A 25,492-nucleotide genomic window follows, 5' to 3' on the forward strand; every position below is an offset into this window, starting at 1 on the left:
ATACACTCTGCTGATATGTCTGTGATATGATAATGCCTGCTGATAATATCAGGCCTCTGGGCAAGCTTTAGTTTGTACATTCATCCATTATGCATTTCTGCCTGTCTGTGCTACACATGTGCCTTTGTTCGTCTTGTATATATGAAAATGAAGTGTTTTGGCTGTGTTTATTTTTAGATGAACCCTGCTCTTTAACCTTGTGTCTGTATGCACTGTTGCCCTAAACCATGGTAATTACCAACCAAGCTGAGGATTGATTGTAATTTGCAGAAGAGAGAGAACAATCCAAGCTCAGCCAGTCTCGGTCTGTCCTTGTCAAGCGGGAATTCCTCGCTCTCTTATCAATCCCCGAAGAGACTGGAAGTGATAAATATTACCTACATTCTCTACATATTGCAAAAAAAAATGCCCTCTCGTTTAAAAATAGAGCATACAACTGTTGTTTGCTCATAATGTCACTCTCCATCTGGTCTGGCAGCTTTCTCTTTTCTCAGATGCAGGCCTGGTTTCATGTGGGAGATAGTTCAAAATGGCTGCTCTGTTTTTTGTTTTTTCATCGTAGTTCATTATACAAGAGGGAAGCTACCGTTAATGCAGTTAAAAAGTCTTGCACTGCTAGAGGCATGAATTCAACACGGATATTGTGATATTAGACGGCGTCCTGCTGTAGTTGCTGTGTCTGCAGTGATGTGCAAACAAACCTGAAATACTGTAGGTCTATGTTTGGGAGCAATGACACGAAGGCCTGCCGAGGACTGGTGTGAGGTGTGTTTTGTAGGACTCTGGGGGGGTTGTAGATGCTGTAATTTCATGCGATTCTGCCTCAGTCTATGCTAGGGCGGGATAATGAATTAAATTTTATTTTCAATAACAATTTCGGCTTCCAATTATGAAAACAATCAACAAGATAATACGATTATTGTGCCGATTTCTATTTTGCAACGATGCTCTCTTTGCATCTTGTGTTTCCTGAAAGCCCAAACACATTCTCAGTCGGGCTGTGGCATGTTTAGTTAACTCACTGCGGTCAAGCCAGCCACTGTTTAGATCTTTAGGCACATTTATCCATGCTGCTACGGTACTGTTGTCCAACAAGGATGAGAGAATCGCATCTTAGCAATCTTTTTTTCACGTTTTATGTGTTAAAAATGACATCATAATAAACATCATATATTAAGTCTTTATTATATTATATATACAGTATTAGTATTATCATTAGACAAAAACACACAGTTCGTCTTTTGAGGTGATTATACACTAATGAAAACATAATTATTAATATTCTGTTTCTGCCAATAGATCCCCCTAAATCCTACACACTGGTCCTTTAAAAGTTCTTTAAATGCATTGATGTTTCCGAAGTCACTGAGTAATCGTGTTAAGTAGCCACGATCTCAGCAATGACCAAAATAGCAGTGATTATGAGTTTTGCCATAATTAAGCAGCCCTGGTCTTTGCTGTCTTTTAATTATTGATCTGCACGCAGCTACTTGGAATCAGTTCCAGGGTTTTGCGTAATTATATTCCTGCAAAGTCTTGCTATTTCTTGAGCCACATCAGTAGAAGCCATCAAATTTACTTTGTTTACTTTTGGCCCACTGCTCTCATGCAGACTTGTGCTGGTGCAGTATGATTTAAATGAGCTTGGGTAGTAATTTATACCTTTTTCATTCGGAAGGAAGCTCCCTTGTGAAATTTGCACTTTCCTCTCTTCCTTATGTTTACCCACTGCTGCAGTCTTGTCATCCAGACTGGTAGAAGCACACAGCAAGCAGGGGCACAGTCCCTGCCTTTCTGCCCCACCTCTGACCATCCAAGCAGCCAGCTGTCATGTGTGAATGACGCTGCTGTCACCATCCACAGCACAGCAGTGTGAAATGGCAGGGAAAGGGGACGAGAGACTGTGAGAGGGGGACTATTTTGAACACTGGCACTTGCATGTCAAGTGGGAACTGGCCACACTTTTGTGTTCCACCAGCAGCATGCTCACATCTATCTCTGGACGTTTGCCCAAAGGCTTGGCGTGTTACTTCATACTGTGCTGTCGTCCTGTGAAAACACTGCCAACTTCAAATTTAAGTGATTTTCATGTTTTTGTCTAGACTAAGCCAGATAAATTTCAAAATGCCATTTATGTTTGAAAGCAACATGCATCCACACCAGTGTTTTCAGGTTCATATCCATGCACCCCGAAATGCTTAAGCAACAGGACAACGACCTTTATCCTTCATTCTGTCTACTCCTGATCTGTCATCACCAGCACCATGAGTTTAAATACAGCTCAACTGCAGTTTGTAGTGCTCTTCATCTGTATTGTCCTATCCTGACAGGTGTTATATATTTTTTTTCCGCCTCATTTACGTGATTGAGAGCAAATAACAGAAATGCTTCTCTGTATAATGCAGTGCAGTTCAACAGCTCCACAAACTACATCTTACAAACTGATCATACAGTTTCACACAATCTGAGCGTTCTGACCTTCATGCAGATAAGGTTAATTGCAGGACTGTTGTATTAGACTACATTGGAAGTTTTCCACTTCCAGGCTAAAATAGCCATCCTGTTTTTCACATTTATTCATTCTGGAGACCGTGTGCAGACAGACTTCCATAACCATGAGAAAGACGCATTATTAAATTTGGCCGAGAGTATGATTTCACTCTTAACTGAAGGACTACATGGTTTGAAATTGCTCAAGTCTTGGTTTTGTGAAGCCTTTTTGAAACCATCTCGAAGATGAATTGAGCTGATAATGAATGTCACACTAATGGGTAAGCATAATTTGACTTAACATGACAGCCACAATATGCAACTGGTACGATACCAAAAAGACTGACAGGCAAACCACCCTCAGACTTGAATGGCTTCAGTCAGTTTGGCAGCCGAAGATGTTGGCCATCAAACACAGCGGATTAAAGTCTAAAGTGCTGACAGTTGGACACATGGCCTCCATGTGTTGCTGGGTGTTGTGCGTCCAGTCGTCTCTACTGGAGCACCTCTTTTGAACCGCTGGCAAGGATTAATTTCCTCATGAAGCATGTAACCTGTCAATGGTGGTTTCTCAGCTGTTTCCTTTCGTTACATACATTTTAAATGATCACTTCAAGGTGACAATCATTTCCAGAGACCTTTCTGTCATTTAAGAATTTATCTTTTCCTCCTATCGGTGTGCTAATCCTTCCAGAGGACTGGTTGTCAGTTGTTGCAGGGCAGTATTAGCTGCTACATAACCATTTGTCCAAGTACAAACCAGGTCAGTCAACAGGCTGACTACCTTTTCCGAGAGCAGTCCTCGCTCTTACTTTGTTGTTATGTAACTTGACATTATTCTGTGCTGAAACCCCCGCTGTCCATGCAGCTGCAGATGTGTGCAGACAGCAGATCAGGTATTTATCTGCAGTAGCTTGACTGAGGCTGGTGCAGTCTTCACCACGTTCCCGGTCACTGCCAAAGTTTTTCTCCACATACAGAGTTTGCTGTTTCATTCTTAACTAGTGAAACCAGACTGTGAAGACAGTCAATGAGTCCTCTCTTTCTGCCAAGCCTCGCAGTTGTCTGTCTGTCTGTCTGTCTGTCTGTCTCTACAAATAGCGTCGCACCTTCCTCTGCACACATGCAAACACTTGTCTTTGCTTGTTTCCTCCATGTCGTTGGACTGAGGGGAGAAAGCACAGCGCCTGTAGACTTAATGTTTGCGCTTTGTTTCTTGTTAGCTGGACAACGAATAAGTGAGTGATGAAGGTGCGAAGATGTCAGGGCCGAGAGGGATAAACAGACTGACAGAAATTGAGTCAGACTTCCTTCAAATGCCTTCTCAACTATTCAGATATCCTTACTCTGTACTTATCCTTGATTTTGTGCAGTAACAACATTTCTGAAATATAATTCGTTGTACAAATGTGGAGCAAGAGCTGGCATTGGATGATTTTTTTTTATGCTAAGATGATGATTGTTGTCGACATCTATTCAGCACCTTCATATGACAGCAGCGTCTGGGCACTGTAGGTGTGGTGTTAGCTTCATTTCAGCTCCTTGAAAGATGAGAATCGCAGGTTTCTACAGGCCCTAAAGGTTTGGCTTCAACTTCATTTCAAAGGACTTCATAAGAAAATAGTCAGGGCCCTTACATGTTCCTTTTTAGATGTTTTTCAAAATGTCTGAAAGCAGGTTGAAAGCTCTTTTCATAAGTTTGGAGGAAGGGAGTTTTCAATGTTGCCCAATTTCTTTGTAACTTTCCAGAACTAGCAATCCAATGGTCATCCTGCTTTTTGCAGAAACTGGCCAGGTGTAAGTATGTATTTAAAAAAAAAGAAAAAAGTGGGCAGAACTCCAAGTCCACCACAAACTCTTCACAATCCCCACAGTCCTACTTCCTCTGCTTGTTTTTTTAAAAATGGAATCATTATACACACAGTAGGAAATGCATTTGCCTGTTTATGCTGCTTTATTCTGCAGTGAAAAGTTTCTTGTCCTGCCTTCAAAGGCACCCTTTTTGAAAATGAGTAAACATTTGCAGTGGAGGGAGAAATCAAAAATGCAGATCCGTTTCTCATTTACAGTTAACAATTTAGTGGGCTTTCATACACCAGTCCACTCCTCCGTTCCAGTTAGACTAGCACAAACTGAGTCCGGTACTGAAGCCCACACTGACACTGTGGGTACTGCGGGTCGATCCGCTCTGACCTTTTGTGGGCGGTGGTACAGGCTTTGACTGCGAGGTTATGATTTTGTGCAGCAACAAAGGAGGCAAAGTCTTGTATTTTTAGCTGCTGCATTTGATAATGGTTTTTTGATGAGTTGTCACACTTGAATGGCAAGAGGCTTGTTGGCCAGCGTTAACTGAAAACCACATAACAGAGTGTTACATTGGTTTGATGAGTTGACATGAGGGATTTGCTGGATTTAATTAGGTAGCATTATTGAAAATAATTGAAAATAAACCACTTGAAGAAATCGGTTCACAGCTGATTACTTCTCTTTTGTTTTACACTCGTCAAGAAGACTTGTCAAGATATGTTTTCATGAACCAAATCATCTTGGAAACCGAGACTGAGGGAAGTGGGATGGCAGCCTGTGTCTATTGGAGTATGGCTTTCATGGACTTCTGGTGGCATGATTGATTGTGTGTTTTGTGTGCGTTAGTTGGTACCTCAACCGTGACCTGCTGAACCTGTTTGTTTGTATGTTTCCCGTGTTTCATATACGCTTCACATGACAAGGACTGGGTAAGGCAAGTCTAACAGCTTTTAAAACACAGAAGAATATCAGCGTTACGACAAGGCATAAATACGAGTTAAAGCAACTTTTAAGAGATGATATAGAAAATGAATTACAGTAGGATAAAAAAAATGAATGTACAAAAGAACAATGGACATGAATAGATGTTATGTTTTTTCATATTGCTGACACAAAAGTTGCAGTTCAAACCCATCTTACGTCTTCACCTCCGCACAGCTGGCCAGGCACAGCGTGAAATGGGTGTGAATGACCGATTGTTTGTTTTGGAAGGTTACAGAAGTTGTCGGACACAGACCCACCTAACCTGACATCGGAAAGGTGTAGGTGTTGAGGGAGGGGGAGCTCTTTGAAACAAGCTGTTCTGACGGAGTGTACTGGCACCCTCAAAGGCTGGTGATCTGTCCAGACGGAGCCCTTCCCATTGCCCGGTGCGTACTGGGATTGGCTCCAGCTCCCTGAAACCGAACCCCAAAACAGTTTAAAAGCAGGTGAGAAAATGGATGGATGCTGTATTGAGTTGCATTATGCTGGCAAAATAGTAGAAATACAAATAGGAAAGGCCAGAATGGTCTTTGAAAAGTGCACGACTGACTGGATTGTTTTTACAAGACTTGTGCATCAAGTACAGGTGAATTTCTTTTCACAATAGGAATGTGACAAATACTGTATTTTCGAAGTAAAGTTCTCATACTGAGACAAAGTCTTAACCTCAGGTGTGTCGTGTTCATTCTTCACTGAAAACCTTGACCTCACCTTGTGCTTTCTAGCTCCACTACAATTAAGGTGTGGAAGGGAATTAGCAGGTTTAGCGAACATCTGCTTCATTCAATGCCTAACTGTGAAAAAAAATTCTTTACAAAGCTTTGACCTACTGTTAATACAGCACACACACAACATATGTGCCTGTACTTGTAGCAGCTCTGCCCGTTTCTCAGTTTAAGTAATTTATCTGTAATTTATGGCAGGCATACCTCCCTTGTTGCCTGCAGTTTTTCCTCGCCCCAAGACACCAATCAAACAGGCTGTGTACTGCAGCGCAGATGCAACAGAGGCACAATTCATTAAAGTAGGAGTTGAAAGAGACACATCTTTCTGAAAAACTTAGTAAAGGTAAATCAGGTTTCCTTATACATTTTGTACATTCATGATGCACTTGACTGTTAAAAGTGCATGCCCCAAGAAATAGATTATACCAAACTGATTTCCATATTTCCTAGAATCACTTAGGTTTGATTGCATTGATTTCCTTTTGACTACCATCAGCCCCATCTAGATCACGAGGGAAGGGGTTAGAAATGAGGAAAATAATTTAAAGGGCAACAGTTGCGCAGCATTTTTGAATAATGTCAGTATAGCATTATTTTGACACGTAGGTTGCGTGAATGTGTTGCTTAACTGAGCAAGCTGTTGATCGCTTTATGTTTAAATGCACATTTTTCTAAAGAGTTAACGCATCAAGATAGAAATATGTTTTCTCATAAGTTCTGACACAGTGAACATTTGACATGAACATTCATGTGACTGATCAGCTGTTTCCACTCCGGCAGAAGACGAAGCTGTTTCCTAAGATTACAGCTTCTCCTCATTGGTCCACTCAGATCTGATGTAACCTTCCTCACATTAATACATGAAACAAACGATTGGCATATTTCCATTGTGTTTCATACACTATTTTTACCATTCGAAGTGCGACTGGCTGCTTTTTGTTTATATCATCTTGTTGCGCCATCCTTGTTTGCAATGGTATAATGGTTTTATGACTCAAGAATTGCCACCTGCTACATCTTATCTTGCTGAACCAACTCCTAATATTAGCATAACGGTAGTGGTTGGAAAAAGTATTTATTTGTATTTGGTTTTTAGATTAAATTTGGTTAAAATTTGTGATACATTTGGATTGAAATCCAGCAACAGTTCAAAATGTTTGCTCCACTAAAAGCTAAATCTGCCCCTGCAAGATAGTGGGTCAAAAGCTCATCATCTGTCTTAACCATAAAGGCCGCAGTGCTTCATTTACCTCTGTTAATCTGAGTCAGCATGCTACAGTAGGTGCTGGTGTAGCAGCATCCACCTTTTTCTTTTTGATCCCCAAGCACAGCGATGGCAGCAGTAAGTGATTTACTGCGTGTTGTTGTACAGTGGATGGTGGCCAACAACAACAACAAGGAGAAACGGGGCGTGTTGCTCATCATGTCATTTAGCAGATTGGCTTAGTCAAAGCAGAGATGTGCTCTCTTTCGTACTCTTTTGTCTCTTCCTCCTCTCTTCGCCCCATCTACTTCTCAAATCTCAGTCTGAGGTGTTTTTAATGCAGCTGCCCTTCCCTTTATGCTCTCTTTCTTTACTGCAACGTGAAGAGCAGGTTTCGTGCATCGGAGGTCAGGCCAAATTGAGGAAGGTGCGGCGCAACAAAGGAAATTTGGTGCCTGACTGCTTAACTTGGATTTATGAAATAATAATTGACACATTTTAAAGTGTGAAAACTGTGAGGAAGCGCGGCTGAACTCTGAGCACCCTGGGCTGCGGGAGTTTTCTGGGCATTAGTGGATGAGATCAGAGTCAGACGTTCCCTTGGCAGTGATGTACAATCAGTGATCAGTGCTGGCTAAACGTCACCTCTCCACTTCCTCTCACCTTGGATTTTGAAGATGTTGTTTGGAGCAATGGTTTCCCCTCCCTCTCTCCCCCCTTTCTGTACCTCCTTATCGCCACTCCCTCCATACATGTACCAGCAGCACTGGAGGGAGTGCAATAAAACAAATACAGAGCAAGCAGAAATGTAGGCAACAGCTGTAGCTCAGCTCTTAATGATCCTGCAGAGCTGAAGCACACATCTCTGAAATCTCCTAAACACCGAGTATTTCACTACCAAGCAGCTCTGTCTCTGTTACTGGTTTTCCTTTTCACCACTTCCCATTTTCACATACTCGTAGTTTATTTTTTGCTGAGGTGTTCAACCTAAGCTTCCTTACACTGCTTATTTGCTTTTGAGGTCACTAGTGATAGATTATTTTTCATTAAAACAAGTAAAATCATGTTCTTTCTTCAGTGAGTCCCCATCTCACCTCCCCCTCTCCCTCTCTAATTAATGAGCTACTGTGTGTGAGAAAATGCTGTGCAGTAAGCATGGGACCCTTACCACCTCTGCTGCCCACCCTCAGACCCCACCTTTCCCTCAGGAAGTGTTTACACACACACACTTGCTCCACAGCGACTCTGCACAATAACACTTTTCCAAGGACACAGTGTTCACTGGACTGCACACTCTGTACTGTACAAATTTACAAGACTCTCACACACTGGCAGCAGAGGCATTAAGGTTGAACCCACAGTTCCACATAGTTTTTACAGATATAAAGCACAAATGTAAATTCAGATCAATTGAGTGGTGCTTAAATACGGCTGATTCTCTACCAGCAAAACCCCGAAAGCTGGCATGAATGATCGAAAATCACCAGAGCAAGTTATTACCATGCTCTTGCTTAATTAAAGGACTATTTTTACACTGTGGGTGCAAAGTAAAATGAAATGTAGAACTTTGAGGAAAAAGTCACAGATCCGGCCGGAAACCCATCACAATTAGAAGAGGGAAATCAAAAAGAAAAAATAGGCCTTGGCTCTAATGTGTAGCTGTGACAGTAAGCTCAAATGTCTGTCCATGTGTCTTCATTTCTAAGACATTCAGGGTATTATCACAGAGCTGTGGGTTAACAGTTAAGGCCGGGGGCAAAATGCATAAATGATTTATAGGCTCATTTAAACTACTTTAAAAGAAAGAGCATGTCATGTAATTAATGTAAAGAACTGATCTTACATACAGTAGACCTCTTATTGCTTGGCAGTCTCCTCCTTAACCTAGCAGGAGGTATGTAGGTTTGGAGGGAATATTGGTGTGGCTGAAGTGAAGACTTGAAGGTAATTAAAGACCATCCTCGTACAAACATGGACTCTGCTCAGTTTTTAACAGCAGCGTTGTGCTGCAAGTGGTTGTTGGGTTCATTATACAGCAGTAATTAGTGTGAGGAAATTTTCTAAGGGCACATGAGTCAGACTGAAGTAAAGCGCCCATCCACCGCCACAAAAACCCAGGGTTTGATTTCCGGTAGCAAAACTACTGCTTTGGTCATGTGGTCAGCACACAAAATTGGCCGTGTTCTCGGTTTTGAAGCCAGATGAGGGATGTCATCCTTGTTGTTGCACCAGCTATTTCTACTGGTTGGTCAGGTGTATGCATATTTTCAGTTTGAGTCTTGAACCTACCTGATCAGCATGCACCAACTGTAAGACTGCACTGGTCTCTGTTTGAGTGGCTGTCTGGTCTGAGTCTCAAAACAAATGAAAGAGGTGTTGTGGCCGTTCTCATTGTATTCATGTGGCACCGACTCGCTCTTTCATTTACTCTCACACACACACACACCGGCACACAATTACTCCAGACTCACCGCAGTATTGGCTCTTGCAGTATTTTCAGCTATGGTCTGATGTTTGTACGTTTCATTGAGACGGTGAACAACGCAGTAGGTCTGACATACGTGGCTGCTCGTGCAGGTTTTTAACCACCTCTTTGTCCCACCAGCAGTCTGACCTGACCTGACATGCGGATTCAAGCGTCCACATCTACACATTGCCAATGCTGCTACTTAAGTCAATACTGAAGCTATTTGTATAGAAAGACAATTGTTTTGTAATTATTTGACATTTTAGTAATGCTTTTTGGTTCAGTCTGTTCTGTCGCAGCCTCATATAGATGGGTGGGGGATGAACTTGAGAGCATGAGTTAAACTGATGTGGGACACGGTGGGAGACAAAGGGGAGAGGAGATGGAGGCAACTGAAAAGTGAAGCGGACACATTTTCACCTTGGTGAAAATGCTGACTGCAGCACAAAGTCAGATTCACTCCCTCACACACACACCGGCCAGCCCATGTGTTAGTACAGTGGAAGCATGGGCACTTGCTGTGAGTCTCTCTAGCTGTCTGTGTACTGTCTATACACAGTGTAAAAAGTCAAATGCTGGTAGAACGCATATCATCCTGTTTGTGTTTATCCCATTTCATGTCCTGATCTTTTTGGATTGACACGTGCACATTCTTTGCATATTTTCTGTCCCTTTTCCTTCAGTTTTGTCATTTTTTCCATCTCTCCAGTGTCTCACTTCATCTCTCAGCAGAGTCTCTCAGCCAGAACAGTGACTTTGAATGCTGCCTGGTCATCTGACTGGAGTTAGCCCCCGCAACAGTCTGGGAAGGCAGCGGCAGCCTGACCTACACACACGCACATGCACACACACACACACACACACACGCACATGCACACACACACACACACACACACACACACACACACACACACACACACACACACACACACACATCAAGAACAATACCTCCTTTTTGCTGACTTAAGTAGTGGAGCCCTTAAAAGGGTTACAATTTCTGATCCTCTCTGTCAAGCAAGTGCTCCCCAAGGCAGACGCACAAACAGGTCACATTGAAAAAGACCGTTTTCCATGTGTGTCCCTGTCCAAGATTTCATCGTGTTGATCATTTTTACCAGTTGTGTCGGGAAATCCTTGACATGTAGGATCAATTTTGGGGAAGATGCCACTAAAGGCCAATCCATTTCAGATGCTTTGTTTACTTTGTGAAGGGTGGCTGTCAGGAAATCACCATTTCAATTTGTTGCACTTTTTTTTTTTTTTTTTTTTACAAGCGCCTCTACACACAGCCTAATGATATGACAACATGTGCCATACTGCAGCAGTATTGTGTTTGAACTTTGGTGTTGCAGGAGATGAAGAAAGGCCGTCTGAATCATGTCCCAACTCTCCTGACTCATCATACAGCATATTGTAGGAAAGCATCAAAAGAAAACTGTCATGCACTTAAGCTGTCACACATAGTTAAATTGGATTACTAGCTTGAAAGAGTGCGATGTGTAAGATGGCAAGAATTTTAGTTTAAAAAGTTCAAAAATGGGCTGCACGGTGGCACAGCAGGAAGGTTGCCGGTTCGATCCCCGGGTCAGACGGGGCCTTTCTGTGTGAAGTTTGCATGTTCTTCCCGTGCATGCGTGGGTTCTCTCCGGGTACTCCGGCTTCCTCCCACAGACCAAAAACATGCTCATTAGGTTAATTGGTGACTCTAAATTGTCCGTAGGTGTGAGTGCGAGTGTGAATGTTTGTTTGTCCTTGTATGTGGCCCTGCAATTGGCTGGCGACCGGTTCAGGGTGTACCCCGCCTCTCGCCCATTGTAGCTGGGATAGGCTCCAGTCCCCCGCAACCCCGAAAGGGATAGGCGGTATAGATAATGGATGGATGGATGGAAGTTCAAAAAATGAGCTGACATTATTACCCAGTTCCAGAACCTGATTCTGTTGCCCGTTGTGTAAACACAAGCACTCCCCCGGTGGTCCAAGCTCTCAGTTGAGGCAGACTCCAGTCAGCTAATAGGGTCACAAGCTGCACAGCTAACTGAGCTAGCTAGCTTATGGCAACAAGTAGCTACAGCAACCTATGAGGACAGAGTACAGTGATATTATACCACCTATTTGTTTGGAGCGACCTTCAACAGGTGGCCAGCATTGCACCTTTTAAATATAATGAACAGGTTATTTTGTCAACAGATATCAGACAATTTTTAAGGATGTGAGGGAAAAAACATGATCAGGACATAGTGGGTGTACTTATTTCTCCCATCTGATTCTTGCCTGAATGTGTGTGAGCGTGTGTGTTTACCTCCTGGGGGATGACAGATGCGCTCAAAGAAACAAAGCAATAAAGGCAATGCTAATCTTCTCTTAATGTTCTGTGTTTTGCAGCTCAGAATGTGACAATGGAGGAGATCCTCTCTTCCTACAAACAGGCCTGTCAGAAACTCAACTGTAAACCCATCCCCAAAGTGCTCAAACAAGTACAGGTGAGCTTCAGCTTAACACACGCACAGATCAGCAGACGATCACACACTCTCACACAGCACTGTAGCACTGATCACATCCACACAGTTGCCAGTTTATTTTGCACACTTCGCTAACTAATGCAGTTCAACACAACAGAGGGGTATTTCTATTTTGCCCACTGTCAGTGATGTAAGTGGAATGGACAAAATGATAGAAACATCTGTCAGTATAACGCAATACAAATCAGCAGCACCACATACTGCAGCCTCCAAAATAACCATGCCCCACAGTATCAACAAAAATTGAACACTGTGACCTTCATGAGGGTAGTAAATTATTGCAAGACTGTTGTATCAGGCTGCATTAGTTTTAACATGGTGTACTTAATGATCAACTAAGTGTAGTTTCTGGATTTTTGTACTTTTTTCTTTCTACATAGCTTCAGCTGTTGTGTAACTCGATTTGTCCGCCGTTGGGACGGGAAAATATCCATTTCACCCAATGAGGGGAGAAAAGGTGATGAATGAAGTGGGCTGTTTCTGCTTGAAATTATGTTATTTGCCACCTCTAGTGGAACATCATAATCCCTCTTAAATCCCTTGGCAGAGTGGAAAGCCATCACAACCCCAGCCTGCTTAGCTCCTGCTTTTTACCCCTTTTTCACTCCAATTTGATGTGGCCAATTCCCTTTTACTGTAGTCCTTGTCGCTGCAAATACTGCTGTCATGAAGCTGCTTTTTGATGGCAAAAGCTTCAACAGGAGATGTGTAATGTGCTCAAAAGTGTATAATACACATGACTAGAGACACAGCGGCGTGCTGCTCACAATGAGCAACAACTTGGATTGATATATATAACAGGTCGTGATGAAATTGCTGCCTGTTGATTGGAGAGCCTGACCTCCATTCATGGTCATCACGATGGCAACCGTGACGAGTGACGAGCAGCATCTTGGCACACAGGGGAACCATACATTCACCTCTGCACACATGCAAAATACCGAATAGGGTTAGACACATAGGGCAGGCACTGGCTGAGGCCTTAACAAGAACATCGGCGTGTACATGCAGTGCATGTTCAAAACCACTGGTGTACAAATATCTGCAGAAATCTAAAGACTATACAGAATATATAATGATAGAAACTAGTCCCATTGTAGCAACACTGGGCTTCGCTGTGCAGCCAGGAGCTGGACAAGCTGGCTGCGGACATTTCAGAAGTCCCGGTAGTTCCGCCCAAAGGTCCTTTGTAATTGTGAAGGTTCCTGTTTGTGAGGTTGAATTAAATGTAGTTCCAAGAATTACATCCTAAAACTTTTCTTCTGGTGATGAAAAACATGTGGTTTGAGGGCATGGCGTGATGCACCACGGCATGACTCTGGACAAGTGCTATGATAGCATCCAGCAGAGGTGGGCCTTTTTCCTTTTTTCAACAAGGGTGGTTGTTACTCCCAACAGGCAGACAAGTGTTTCATGTCTTTTTTTTTCTGCCCTCTCTTGTGGGTTAGCCAACATAGTCATGTGTCCCATAATCCCTTCGCATAAGCAGTTCTTCAAATCCAGTGGGGGATGCCTCAGGGCTGTTTTTTTTTATATTTCTGCCAACCTTGTGCCTTTGTATGTGAATTGGTGCACGTGCTTTATCTGTATTGCGATTGTCAACATGTTCAAATGTTTCCTCATGTGGGAGTTGTTTCTACGCAATGTGAAACGGGTTTTTGTTACAGAGACCGAGAGGAGATATAAATGAATGGGCAGAGAAAACAAAAAGGCTCTTTAACCTCCCCCTCAACTAGATATACACTACTCAGTTGTTTTTAGCACAGACTGATGATATTTCCACTGCCTGTGGGGGGCAAGACTCCGTCCTAGAGTTAAAATGAGTGCAAGCAATATGATAATGCATAATAAAGCAATATGTTTCATGTGAATGTGTCAAAATAAATAATGGCCTGTCTGTGACCTTGAATGCCCTTTGTGTAGGTAAATACATGCCCCACACATTACTGGAAATCTTATGTTGATCTGACATTGCTGGTAATCTGTGTATGCAGGCATAATGGGTGCCTTTCTCTGTGCTTGTATTTGTGTGGGAATGTCTCATCACCAAACCAATTCCCCTCCAGTGAGACTGGTGGGATGATGGAGGAGCTGGCAGTGCTGGCCTTTGCAGCAGGGACACATTAGCACTTTTTCCTGTTTGTTCTGTCGCACAGTCACTGCAGCGCACACTCATAAACCCTTAACTGGGCCTCTCCGCTGGGGCTTTGCACATTTGTACCTGCAGGTGTGTCTCCATGTTTGATGGATGACGTTGAAGCCAAGTGAGCCCCAGATGGAAACACATTTGTGATTCGAGGGACTCTGCAAAGAAGTCCCCACATGCCTGGTCAGCTGAGAGAGAGGAGTTGGGTTAACATCTCAGCTACTTGTGGAAATGCACATCTCTGTGCTAAGCTGCTGCTGTGAGCTTCATTTAGTCCTACAGTCTGGGTACATTTCCACTGGGAGTTGGCTGACTACATCACAGAGATGTCCCACCTTCTCCCATCCTTCCCTCCATCGTATTCTGTTTTTTTGTGATTGCTCATGTTTGCAATGTCTGGCTGCGCTCCATCCCTCCCTACCTCTGTAGTCTTTTGGTCCACATCCGCCCCCTCTCATTTCTGCTTAGTCATCCTTGCAGTAACCAGCCACATAAACAAGCCAGTCAGACCAAATGGCTGATCAGTGAAAGGGGGGTTTGCAAGAGGAGTTCAGCCGTTTACTGTTTTTTCCTCTTTCCCTATAAATGCTTTCTTTATTAAGACCAACTGCACTGTACACGTGGCGGCTTGCCAGGAGCCCTACAGCTTATGTGCATTTCTGTCCAGTTGTTTGTGTCTGTGTGTTTATAAGGGTCACCATTTAGCAGCTACTTGTTGAATGCCTGCTCTATAGTAACTCCCACCAGAGCCTTGAGACCTGGACACTTGGTAGCCTTGTGTCACATTTCTGTTGCTGCGATTCCCTCGGGGACAAGTGGTTCCCTATTATGCAATGTCTCACATGCAGCCAGGGTGCTCACTTGATTTTCTCAGAAAATGCAGAAACTTGCCGTCTCTAGACTGGTTCAGCATGTCCAGAATAATGGAGTAAACTGTAAATCTACATAAAATGTGTGATAAAGGATGGGACATGGGCATCCACACTTTTAGACTTGGCAACATCAATCCACTGCGCAGACACCTACGTGTATTATGCCATTTAAGCACAGACTTATTCTTGTTCTCATTAGGGATGCAATTCAAAGGCCTTTTTTTCCTCATGCTTCGCCACCCGTCCTTTTCGATTAGACACCCATATGTCATATTTCTTTATTGACTTCAGGCTAATGAGAAATTTTGCAGAAGGTAATTTGGCTAAAACACACTTGTGAAAACGCAGCAAATATCCAACAGAGGCACAGTAAGAGTCATCACGAATTTAATGAACAAGATCAAAAAGAGAATCTGTAGCTCAGTGTAGTCCACCCACCACACACACACACACACACACACACACACACACACACACACACACACTCCCATACCACCACTTGTGCAGAGGCACACTGTGCGTCATCCTCTATTTTTGGCTTCTGGAAGGCTGTCAGAGAGGTATTTACACTGATAAAGTCATTCTCACTGACAGGTGCCCATGTTAATTCAAGGTGAAGAAGGTCTCACTTAAATTGCTCAAAATGTGTCTCTGCTTGTGTGTGCATAGTCAACACCACCTGGATGCTGAGGAACATCCAGAGTTTCTGAATGAAACCGCAGTGTACTGAGAAAATACTGTTGAATTCTCTCACATTAAGCTAAACAAAGTGAGTGGTTCAGTCAGTTTCACAGCTCAATTATCTTTGCAACCGCTGCAGTGACTTATTTAGTGTCATAGTGTTTCTTACTGTTTGTGTCATGACAATGCAGCTTTTTACATGTGGCATTTGTCACATAACATCATCATGTTTTAGGACCTGTTGAGTCACCCAGGAGGCCGTGAACCCTCAGTGCAACTAAACCATCATCAGAATGTTCAATCACACACATAAGTGGCGGCAGTGTGGCACGAGGGCAGAGGTTATGGAGTTCATGCTGAATGGGCCGGGCAGTCGACGAGAGAGAGAGGGATTTGCTGGTACATAGTTTCGAGGGCAGCACTCTGTGTTTTTGTGTTTGAGTGGGTGGTTGGGTGTACCAGGGCGAGAGGTTAAATATCTTTCCACCTTTTTATCCTTGTTGCTGTGCTGTCGGACTACATCAGGATAGATAACATGGTCAAGTTGAACACACAGAGACAGTTGCACATGCTCAGGTGTAAAGACTCAAATGGCACATAAAATGGGCTCACAGTATAATTGAGGCACATTTAGGCCACCTTTCCATGGACCACGGCCGGCCCGCTTTCATGCTGCTGAGCTGCACCGTGTCCTGAGCAGGGCCAACTACAGCCAGCCTGGGACTCCCCTCCAAAAAAAGCTATGTCTTGCACTAAACTGATGGCTCAACATGTGTGGCTGTGCTGCTGACTAAAAAAAGGGATGTTACTGCTGATGCAACCCAAATATTTCCTGCCGCTGCTTCAGTTTTTTCCCACCAGCAAACCAAGGGGAGGCTTGTATTGTGAAGCAGTTCTTGGAAATTTAATGTATTTGTCACCAAGTTAGCAAGCTTCATTAGCGGTGCTATTATTGATCATTAGTAAAAAAAAAATAAATAAAAAAGTCCACACAGATAGGGACATATTCTGCACTATTTGGTCCGTGGATAACATCTAGCTGTTAGATGAAGAGCTGCAGGCATCAGGCTCGACAGTGATTGTGTCTGAGATCTGTGTTTTACCTCCAGTAGTAATTTATTGAGTTGCCTCCTGTATGATGTCAAAGTTTCAGCATGTGAAAAGCAAAGTCTGCTGACATGGAGTAATACACAAACTCATCTCTCACTGACGGTGCTTCCTTTTGTCTCTGCAGGAACTGAAAGACCTGACGCAGCGAAATGAATGCTTAGACCTAAAAGGTAAGAATCAAAACAGTCATATTGTGTGACTTGAGGCGATCAATGGATGCCAAGACTTTTTCATGCAGTGCAACAACATATAATGCTGCTGCCACAAAATGGTTTATTGACCGGATGTGTGTGTGCTTCCGTAGGTGAGAAGCTGGACTACAAAGCATGTGAGTCTCTGGAAGAGATTTTGAAGAGGGTCCAGTTTAAAGTGATTGACTTGGAGCAGACCAACCTGGATGAAGATGTAAGGAGATCCTGCGTTTCAAGCTTATCTCTGTCTCATTCCCATCCTTCATTTGTCTCAGTGCAGCTAGCACACTTCCAGATTTCATCCTTAATTCATGCCTGTCTCTCTTTCTCGCCCTCTTTCACTGTTGCCTCTGCATTCGGTCACACTCTGATCCTCTTTCACTCTTACTGCATCGGAGGGATGTGGAGTGTTTTTGTCATGGGTTTTCTGATTACTCCAGATGTCCACTTGTGTAAACACCATTAGGGACGTTTGGGCTCTAGACACGCACAGAAAGACAGTGCTGCAGTGTGGAGCAGAGGGGACAGGCCCTGACCACTTCCTGTCATGCAGAGCTCTAAATACACTGTACAGCACTGTATCACACGCAGACACAAGCCCTGCTCGTAGCTCGTAGGAGTCCCACGGGATACATTTCTTTAGGGTAGGAAGGGTTGCTTGAATTACTGCTAAATTTTACTGATACAGGGTTTGGCTCTATTTACATCTCCATTTATCTGGATAAAGAAAATTATACATTATAATGCAATACAATTAATACCATGTATAAATACGCACAGAACACATTGGGAAGGTGATCAGGTTGTCTAGTCTTTCCTCATGACCACATTCTTAAGAAAAAAAGAGATGAACTCATATTATAACAACGGGTTATGATAATAATGTTCCCTAATCCCACATAAATGCCCCACTGAAAGAGCAAAGCCTGATTCATCATCACGTAAAAGCCATGAAATATCGGTATATATGATTATACAGATTTTTGTTTCACAATATACACACACATCTTACACACATGCACATGAAAGCTTCATATAATCCAAACAAATGCAGAGTGACATACACACTTTTCTCACCCAACATGCAACTCTGCCCCGGAAGTGTGAATGAAGTAGCTGAATGAGTCGGTGATTGAGTCCCCAGAGAGCAGCATCTCAGTCTGAGACAAGTTTTCTCGCCTTTGGCTCAGATGAAATGAGACGCTGAAAGGAGAAAATACTGAGCGAGTGTTGTTAGAGGAGGCAAGAAGGGATGAAGGTGGGATAGAAAAGGAGTCGAAAGGGGAAGTGAGAAGACGGCTTCATCTTTGAAGTGAGAGACGTACAGTAGGTGGTTTGATCTGGCTGAGCGTCCTATCTGCAGTAGTGTCTTCTTGTTGGGAATGATTTGGGAGGATGAAAGGAGAGAAAATAGATTTGGGGATATGTTTTAAAGGAGCCTAGGGAGGAGCAGGCATGGGGAGCACTAACCCTGGCTGACTCTTATTGGAATGGATGTGACTCATCTTCCCCCACCCTGTAGATAAACACACTTGTGTGTGCTCAGTAATGTCTCCCAGTGTACACACACACACACACACACACAAGAGGAAAAGGTTATGAGACGCTATGCAACAGCCTGTCTGATTTCGTTACTTCTCATCAGCTTCACCTAAACTCCCGTTTTAATCTCCTGCAATTTGCTGCACAGGAGGAAATTCATCTCTGGCTGTTTGTTTCTGTGGTTTGTAAGTTTGCCTTTAATTGTTGCCCAGTGAAATACATGAGGGACACCGAGTCCACATATGGGACACAATGACCCAGTAGCTATTTTTTGTGTTAAAATATGGTAATAAAATATGGTAATAAGTGTGTTATGTAATGAAACCAAGTGGGGAAATGCTGAAAAGCAAAGCAACCAGAAACCCAGCCTCACTTCAGTGCCATCAACACCTTTTCATAGTCTGTATGGATGAAGAGATGCACCCACACAGCACCACCAAAACCGAGAGGAGATTAAAACACTCTGATCACATGAGTGCTCTCTGGCCTTGTGCTGCATCACCTGATTTTTCACCTCAGTCCTGCGTCTGCTCCCGGCCAAAACAGGCTCTCATTATCTATGATTTCACATCATTTTTCAGCCTGTAATGAATGACACTTTTCACATTAGCTCCAGAGTGTAACCAAAATGACCAGGAAATTAACTCATTACTCGTTCTGCATGCAATTAATCAGCCACTGTGTTTATACTTGATTAACAGTTTAAGTAATTATTGGAGCAAAAATACAAAACCTGAGATTTTTTCTAGCTCCTCAAATGTCTGTTTAATATCATTGTAACCTGAATATTTAGAACTTGCACAAGATGTCATTGTGAGCAAATCGGGATTTTTCACAAAGTTCTCATATTTCACAGAGCAAACTATTATTTGGTTAGTTGTGAAAATAAGCTGTAGAACATAAAGACAGCCTGGAGCCTTCATACAGAAGATACAATACACATTTACATGTGTTCACTGGTTTACTTTATTTGCACCTGTAGGAAGTGGCCCAGGCAGGTATCTCTTCCACCCCACCTGAGGCCCTCATGCAAACACCTGCGCAGCTCTCACCTGTCCTGAGGGACTGTTACTGTGGCAACCACAGCTGCTGCAGAATGTGTCTTGTGACATCTCTTTCAGGGTTGTGATACTGTGACCAGCGGTGATATTTGTTTAAATCTGTTGGATTTGAATCTGAAATGCCGCAGTGGTTAATATCTTTCTCTTTGGCTTCTGTTTCACCTCCTCTCTGTGCTTCTCAGGGTGCATCAGCTCTGTTCGACATGATCGAGTACTACGAGTCAGCCACACATCTCAACATCTCCTTCAACAAGCACATTGGCATACGGGGATGGCAGGCAGCAGCTCACATGATGAGAAAGGTGAGAGATCACGATACACAATAAGGACAGATACAGTAAACAAGTTCGAGGACCGTAAAGTACAATGAATGAAAAGTGCTGTCAGGATGTATAGCAGTAGGCGACAGAGACATATATATGGTGACAGCAATAGAGCCATTAGCAGTACAAAAATCTTAAAATTTACAGGGTTTGTACAAAGTCTTGAAAGTTTTTAAAATGCTTAATTTTGGGATATGCTTGAACTGGAATATCCTCCTTGAAAAATGCTTGATTTTCAACATGATTTGGTGCTTCGTCAGCACAAACACTCATGTAAACCAGGTGCCTTGAAAGTGCTAAAAAAGCTGCTCGAGCCCTGGATTTAAGGCTGTTCCACAGTGCAACACCAGTACAAAAAGTAATGTTAAGGAGAGTACAGGTTGAATTGTGACAGAACAAACAAGGTTATGGTACTGAAAACCGTGAGGATGGATGGTAAAAGTAATCATTTGTTAAATAAAAAAAGCAGCGTGATGGATGACACTGGAGTGTGTTTGTTGTCGTCAGCGAGAAAGCTCTTCAGGCTAAAGACCAAACTGTGTGCAATATTTCACGCCATGTATTTTGTTTGGCCAGTGAAGAGGATGTTTGGCCTCAAATACCACTGACTTAAAGTCAAGTATTGTCCTCTACTTCTATAATTGTAGCGCTCCGTGCCCAGAGGAGGAGATCGATCTTTCCACTGATTTTATCTCTGTCTAACTTGTGTCGTGCAGAGCTGCTGCTCTGTCAGCACTCAAACAGAAGGGTCGGCCTTTCCTCGCTTCCCAAGTCTTAACTGCGCCCCGTGCGCTGTACTTTGACGTCAGTCATCACTTATTACTGTTAGGAATACAAATGGGTTGCCAGGCAAACACATTAATGTATCACCTTTCGAGCAGTATGTGTGAGAAAACACACAGGGACAAACAGCTGCTTGTTAGTTTGAGCTGTTTTTTTTTTAATCAAACAAACCATGTGAAGGAAATGCGTGTCAGAGGAACAGAGACCTGTCTCTGTATGTAATTTCATACTGTCTGCTGCCTTAAGATGTAACAGAAGTCTGTGATGATGCATACTAAAACATATCACAATGAGAAGCCACTGTTTCATTTGCATAGTAGGTGAGTAGATTGTGGATATTTTGGCCGCCTGTCCTGGCAGTGCACCAAACTAATCTGTTTGCCAAGCAGTAAATTACTTTGCAGTCTTGATTATGAATATTGTGGCATATATATTCGATCCAGTTCATTACTTTCCCTCCTAGAGGAGAAAAACAACATATTCTTAATCACACTTACTAATACAATAACTGTGTTTACAAAAGTGTATGAGCGCCACAGTCGACTGTGTCCGACTGCGTGAGGAGCTGATTTGCCATCTGATCAGTGTTTGTAGCTAAAGGCATTCCCCTGCCTTTAAGAATTGAGTGTCTGATGGTAAATGAAGAGCTGCCTGGAGACACTGCACACTTATTCCAGCTAGTCGATTGTTTGTATCGTAGCTTGTAAATAAAGTCGTCGGAGCTCATTCAGGAAAGTCCAATAGTTCCTAACAGACTGATGCTTCGGACGTGTGTGTGTCCTCGAGTCCCTGAGGTGAGATCTTGGATTGGAAGTGCTTCTGTCTGGGCAACAGTGTGCATACATGTCATCTTTTGTCATTCACGTCTGCCCATTTGAGGATAATGTGTTGAGTCTGATATAGAAGAGCTTCATGAGTCGTCACCAGTTTGCTCGGGTGACGAGATTGGGTTGGGAATAAAGATGAAACTCATCCAACTAGAGGATAAAGGATGCAAAGATGGAAAATGATCGTTAATGTGTGAGGTCACCTCCCTCCAGGCCATAAGACAACCTCATCTCAAGATCTACATTAAACCTGCATAATTACTCTTCCTGCTGTTTATAGTTGTGTTACTTTACTGCGCAAAGATAGTTTTCATCACAATAACGAGGACATTATTTCACACACTGTTACGGTGTCTGATTTTGGTGTGTGCACTTTCATCATACTTACTAATTTTATCTCTGTTGGTGTTCCCCCCTCAGACGAGCTCCCTGCAGTATCTTGATGCACGTAACACTCCCCTGCTGGACCACTCGGCTCCCTTTGTAGCACGAGCGCTCAGGATCAGCGGCAGCCTGGCGGTCCTCCACCTGGAGAATGCTGGCCTGTCTGGCAGACCGCTCATGTTACTGGGTAAGATAGGCAGAGTGCCGGGGGGAGGGTTTCTCTTGCCAGCCCTGCCTTCATTGTCAGAGAATCCTAACCCCTGAATTCAGTCCTCTGCTCCTCACATTTGTTTTTATTATTTCACTCGCATCTCCTTCTTCTTCCACCACCTTCCTTTATCATTTATAGCTACAGCTCTGAAGATGAATATGAACCTGCGGGAGTTGTACCTGGCAGACAACAAGCTCAATGGCCTGCAGGACTCAGCCCAACTTGGCAACTTGCTCAAGTTCAACTACAATATTCAGATCCTGGACCTGCGCAACAACCACATCCTAGACTCTGGTACGCAGCACTAATGCATACAGGAGCATAACTGTTACAGAGCCTTGCATGTTTTTTCAAGGTTGTTAAAAAGATTTGTTTGCACATAAACAACTCAGATAGGATTAATCTGTTGATCCCTGTGGGGAAATTATAATCAGTACATGCTACAGGCTTGTTTTAAGCACAATCCCAAACTTATTATGTTTGATAATTTGGTGTCATTTAAATTCAGAAGATCTTGACATTTTGCCCTCTTTGTTTGTTTTTTCTCTTTTTTGACAGTATTATCCTGATAAAGTTGTCACCACTGAATAAGTTAATAAATGCAGTGCAATTGATTTGATTTTACAGCATTACTGTATGTGGCCAAACACTGTCTAATATCCCCATTTGTAGGTCTGTATAACAGACTGACTTATGGGCTTTTATTAATGCGCAAGTCTTGGTATAAAAATCTATACTTTTTGTTTTGCTTTCCACCACTGCACACAGTATTTTTCACCAACACTTGATCAATAGATGCACACACAACACTGAACTCATTCTAGCTGCAACAGTTATTTGACTATTATGCACACTGAGCACTTCCAGATATAAATGCACACAATGTGGCTAAGGCTCATTTTTTTGCGGTTTTCAAGGAGAGATTCCTGAACAGATCAGTTTTGAATATGGACAAATATTGTTTTTCCTCCAGCACGCTTAGAAAGTGAGGAAAAAATGCATGACAGCACAAACAGACACCCTCAATTGTTAATATTGTGGTATTTTTAACTGTGTCTGCCTGTCTTCACAGGTCTGGCTTACGTGTGTGAAGGACTAAAAGAGCAGAGAAAAGGCCTCGTCACTTTGGTGCTATGGAACAACCAGCTCACACACAATGGCATGGGCTACCTCGCTGCTGCACTGGTACACACACACACACACACACACACACACACACACACACACACACACTCTCACACGATAAAGCCAGTCTGCGTACTTAACAGATGTGTGTATAACAGCACAGGCAGGGAGAATTCAATTTTCTCCTCATTACCCTTATCAGAGCAGTGATCAAAGTAGGGCTCTGCTGTTTGTTTTACGCTTATCATCGTCATCATATCTGTTCATGTTGGACAGCTGGAGCTCAGCTTTCTGCCCCATACACACATTTTACTTTAGCTCAAGTCTCTCCTACACCTTATATGTGAGTGTGTTTTATTTGTAAGAAAGGATTATACTATTTATCAAGTATTTATCAATCTGCCCAGTTCACCACCTGTAGCTGCTGGTTTATTTCCCAGTTAACAGTACGGAGGTGTTAAGGATATACATAAAATGTTTGACAGTCTACAAGAGGTGGATGTAGAAGTCACACAGGCCACATATTGACCTCCTTTTTTAAAACAAATAAGATTAAAAACTTTGCATTTGCTGTGTCACTGTTAGATGAATGACTGATATTTGCATTTCACTGGAGAACCCGCGAACTGATTTCCTTGTGTAAACTCAAGTGTGACAGGTATGTAGGTGAGAGATTAGCGTGCTGTGTAGATAGGTGTTGTTACAGCTGATGTGAGCGTATATTTCTTCGCAAGCACCTCCTTAATGCACATGACATTTTGTGCGGCCACATCTCGCTCGGTGAACAGATGTGAGCTCAGGCTCTGGTCTTCGTGTCGCACCGTTTTCTCGGCTCTTCTTGGTTTGATTTCACAGCAGTCGGCTGGAGATAATCCATTACTGAAGTCACTGGTCTCATGTCTGTTGCTGAGTGATAGCGTCATTATCTTCACACTCGTTGCTCACTTGTTTTAGTGCTGCAGTGCTTAAGCGTAGACACTGCTGAGTCATTACAGTCAGCCCTGTCAGAGTGAGATCATTTTCTATGCTGTTTTTAGTGTTTTGTTACAGTTTTGTCATATTTATAGAACCACAGAAAATTTGACACACAGCAAACATTGAAGGAGTATAATACAGCATGTTTTTTTGCTCACATTATTCTCAGTTCAGTGCTGTTTCATGAGAGATTACTTTTGTTGACCCAGTGTGATGTCTACAAAACTCTATTCTATACTCTATTATTTTTCTCAATGACACGTTAATCAAGATAATCAGCTGAATCTACCCTCAAAATTTAGCTTTTTGTTTATAAAATATATATCACTTTAACACACAGCTGTTATTACAGTTATTGGTGTTATTTATTGCTTCAGTCCATCCATAAAGGGAGGGACGTGACTGGTAACTAATGATCTGATTAAAGATTATATTAAAATATTATTGAATCTAATGAATTACTTCGCTTGTTATGTGTTGTTAATTATGAAGAATTATGACACAGAAGTCCTTTTTATTTTTAGAAACACATGATGATTTTCCTTGTGGATTTTAAATTACTGCGTTTTTGAGCTCTTCCAAGAAATCTGTTTGATGGTGGTGATTACTGAGGCTTGTGAGATGTTACAGGAGACACATAAATGGCCTAAAAACCCCAATTCATGCTGATAGATAACATCCCATGACTGCTCTTGCTGCTGATATAACCCTGGAAACAATGACTGTGCACTCAATTGGTAGAATAAAATGAGAGGGTAACATTGGGCATTTGAGAGTAACCAGTGTAAGGAGAAAAAGCCTGTAAATGGACAAAATGAATATAGATTTCTAGTGGAAAGGTGTGTTTAGGTCTCAAACATACAGCTCTGGCACACACTGAGAGGTTTAAATAGGCATTCAACATATTAGCAATAGCTTAACAGGAAGGATAAGTGGAAGGAGTCTTATTATTCAGCTCATTAAATAGTAAACTGCAGCCTGCAAGGAAATATCTACAGTCTGTTCCAGAGGGACTCTCAGTGATGTCAGAACTCTCCACAGTTAAGAAAGATCCATAATGCATAAT

The 25,492-nt window shown here is 42.6% G+C and overlaps 1 protein-coding gene across 2 annotated transcripts in view; it reads left to right on the forward strand.

Annotated features, from left to right (window-relative positions):
• The window catches only part of ppp1r37 (protein phosphatase 1, regulatory subunit 37), a 303,049-nt gene that overhangs the window by 7,892 nt on the left and 269,665 nt on the right, over positions 1-25,492 (forward strand). For both annotated transcript variants that reach the window (XM_070970471.1, XM_070970472.1), the window contains exons 2-8: positions 12,059-12,156; positions 17,129-17,174; positions 17,309-17,409; positions 19,981-20,100; positions 22,152-22,302; positions 22,465-22,620; positions 23,399-23,511. In XM_070970471.1, the coding sequence (XP_070826572.1) occupies positions 12,059-12,156; positions 17,129-17,174; positions 17,309-17,409; positions 19,981-20,100; positions 22,152-22,302; positions 22,465-22,620; positions 23,399-23,511 (785 nt within the window). The remainder of the gene's footprint in view (positions 1-12,058; positions 12,157-17,128; positions 17,175-17,308; positions 17,410-19,980; positions 20,101-22,151; positions 22,303-22,464; positions 22,621-23,398; positions 23,512-25,492) is intronic.

Source organism: Chaetodon trifascialis, chromosome 9, assembly GCF_039877785.1.
Source record: "Chaetodon trifascialis isolate fChaTrf1 chromosome 9, fChaTrf1.hap1, whole genome shotgun sequence".
Classification (NCBI taxonomy): Eukaryota; Metazoa; Chordata; class Actinopteri; order Chaetodontiformes; family Chaetodontidae; genus Chaetodon; species Chaetodon trifascialis.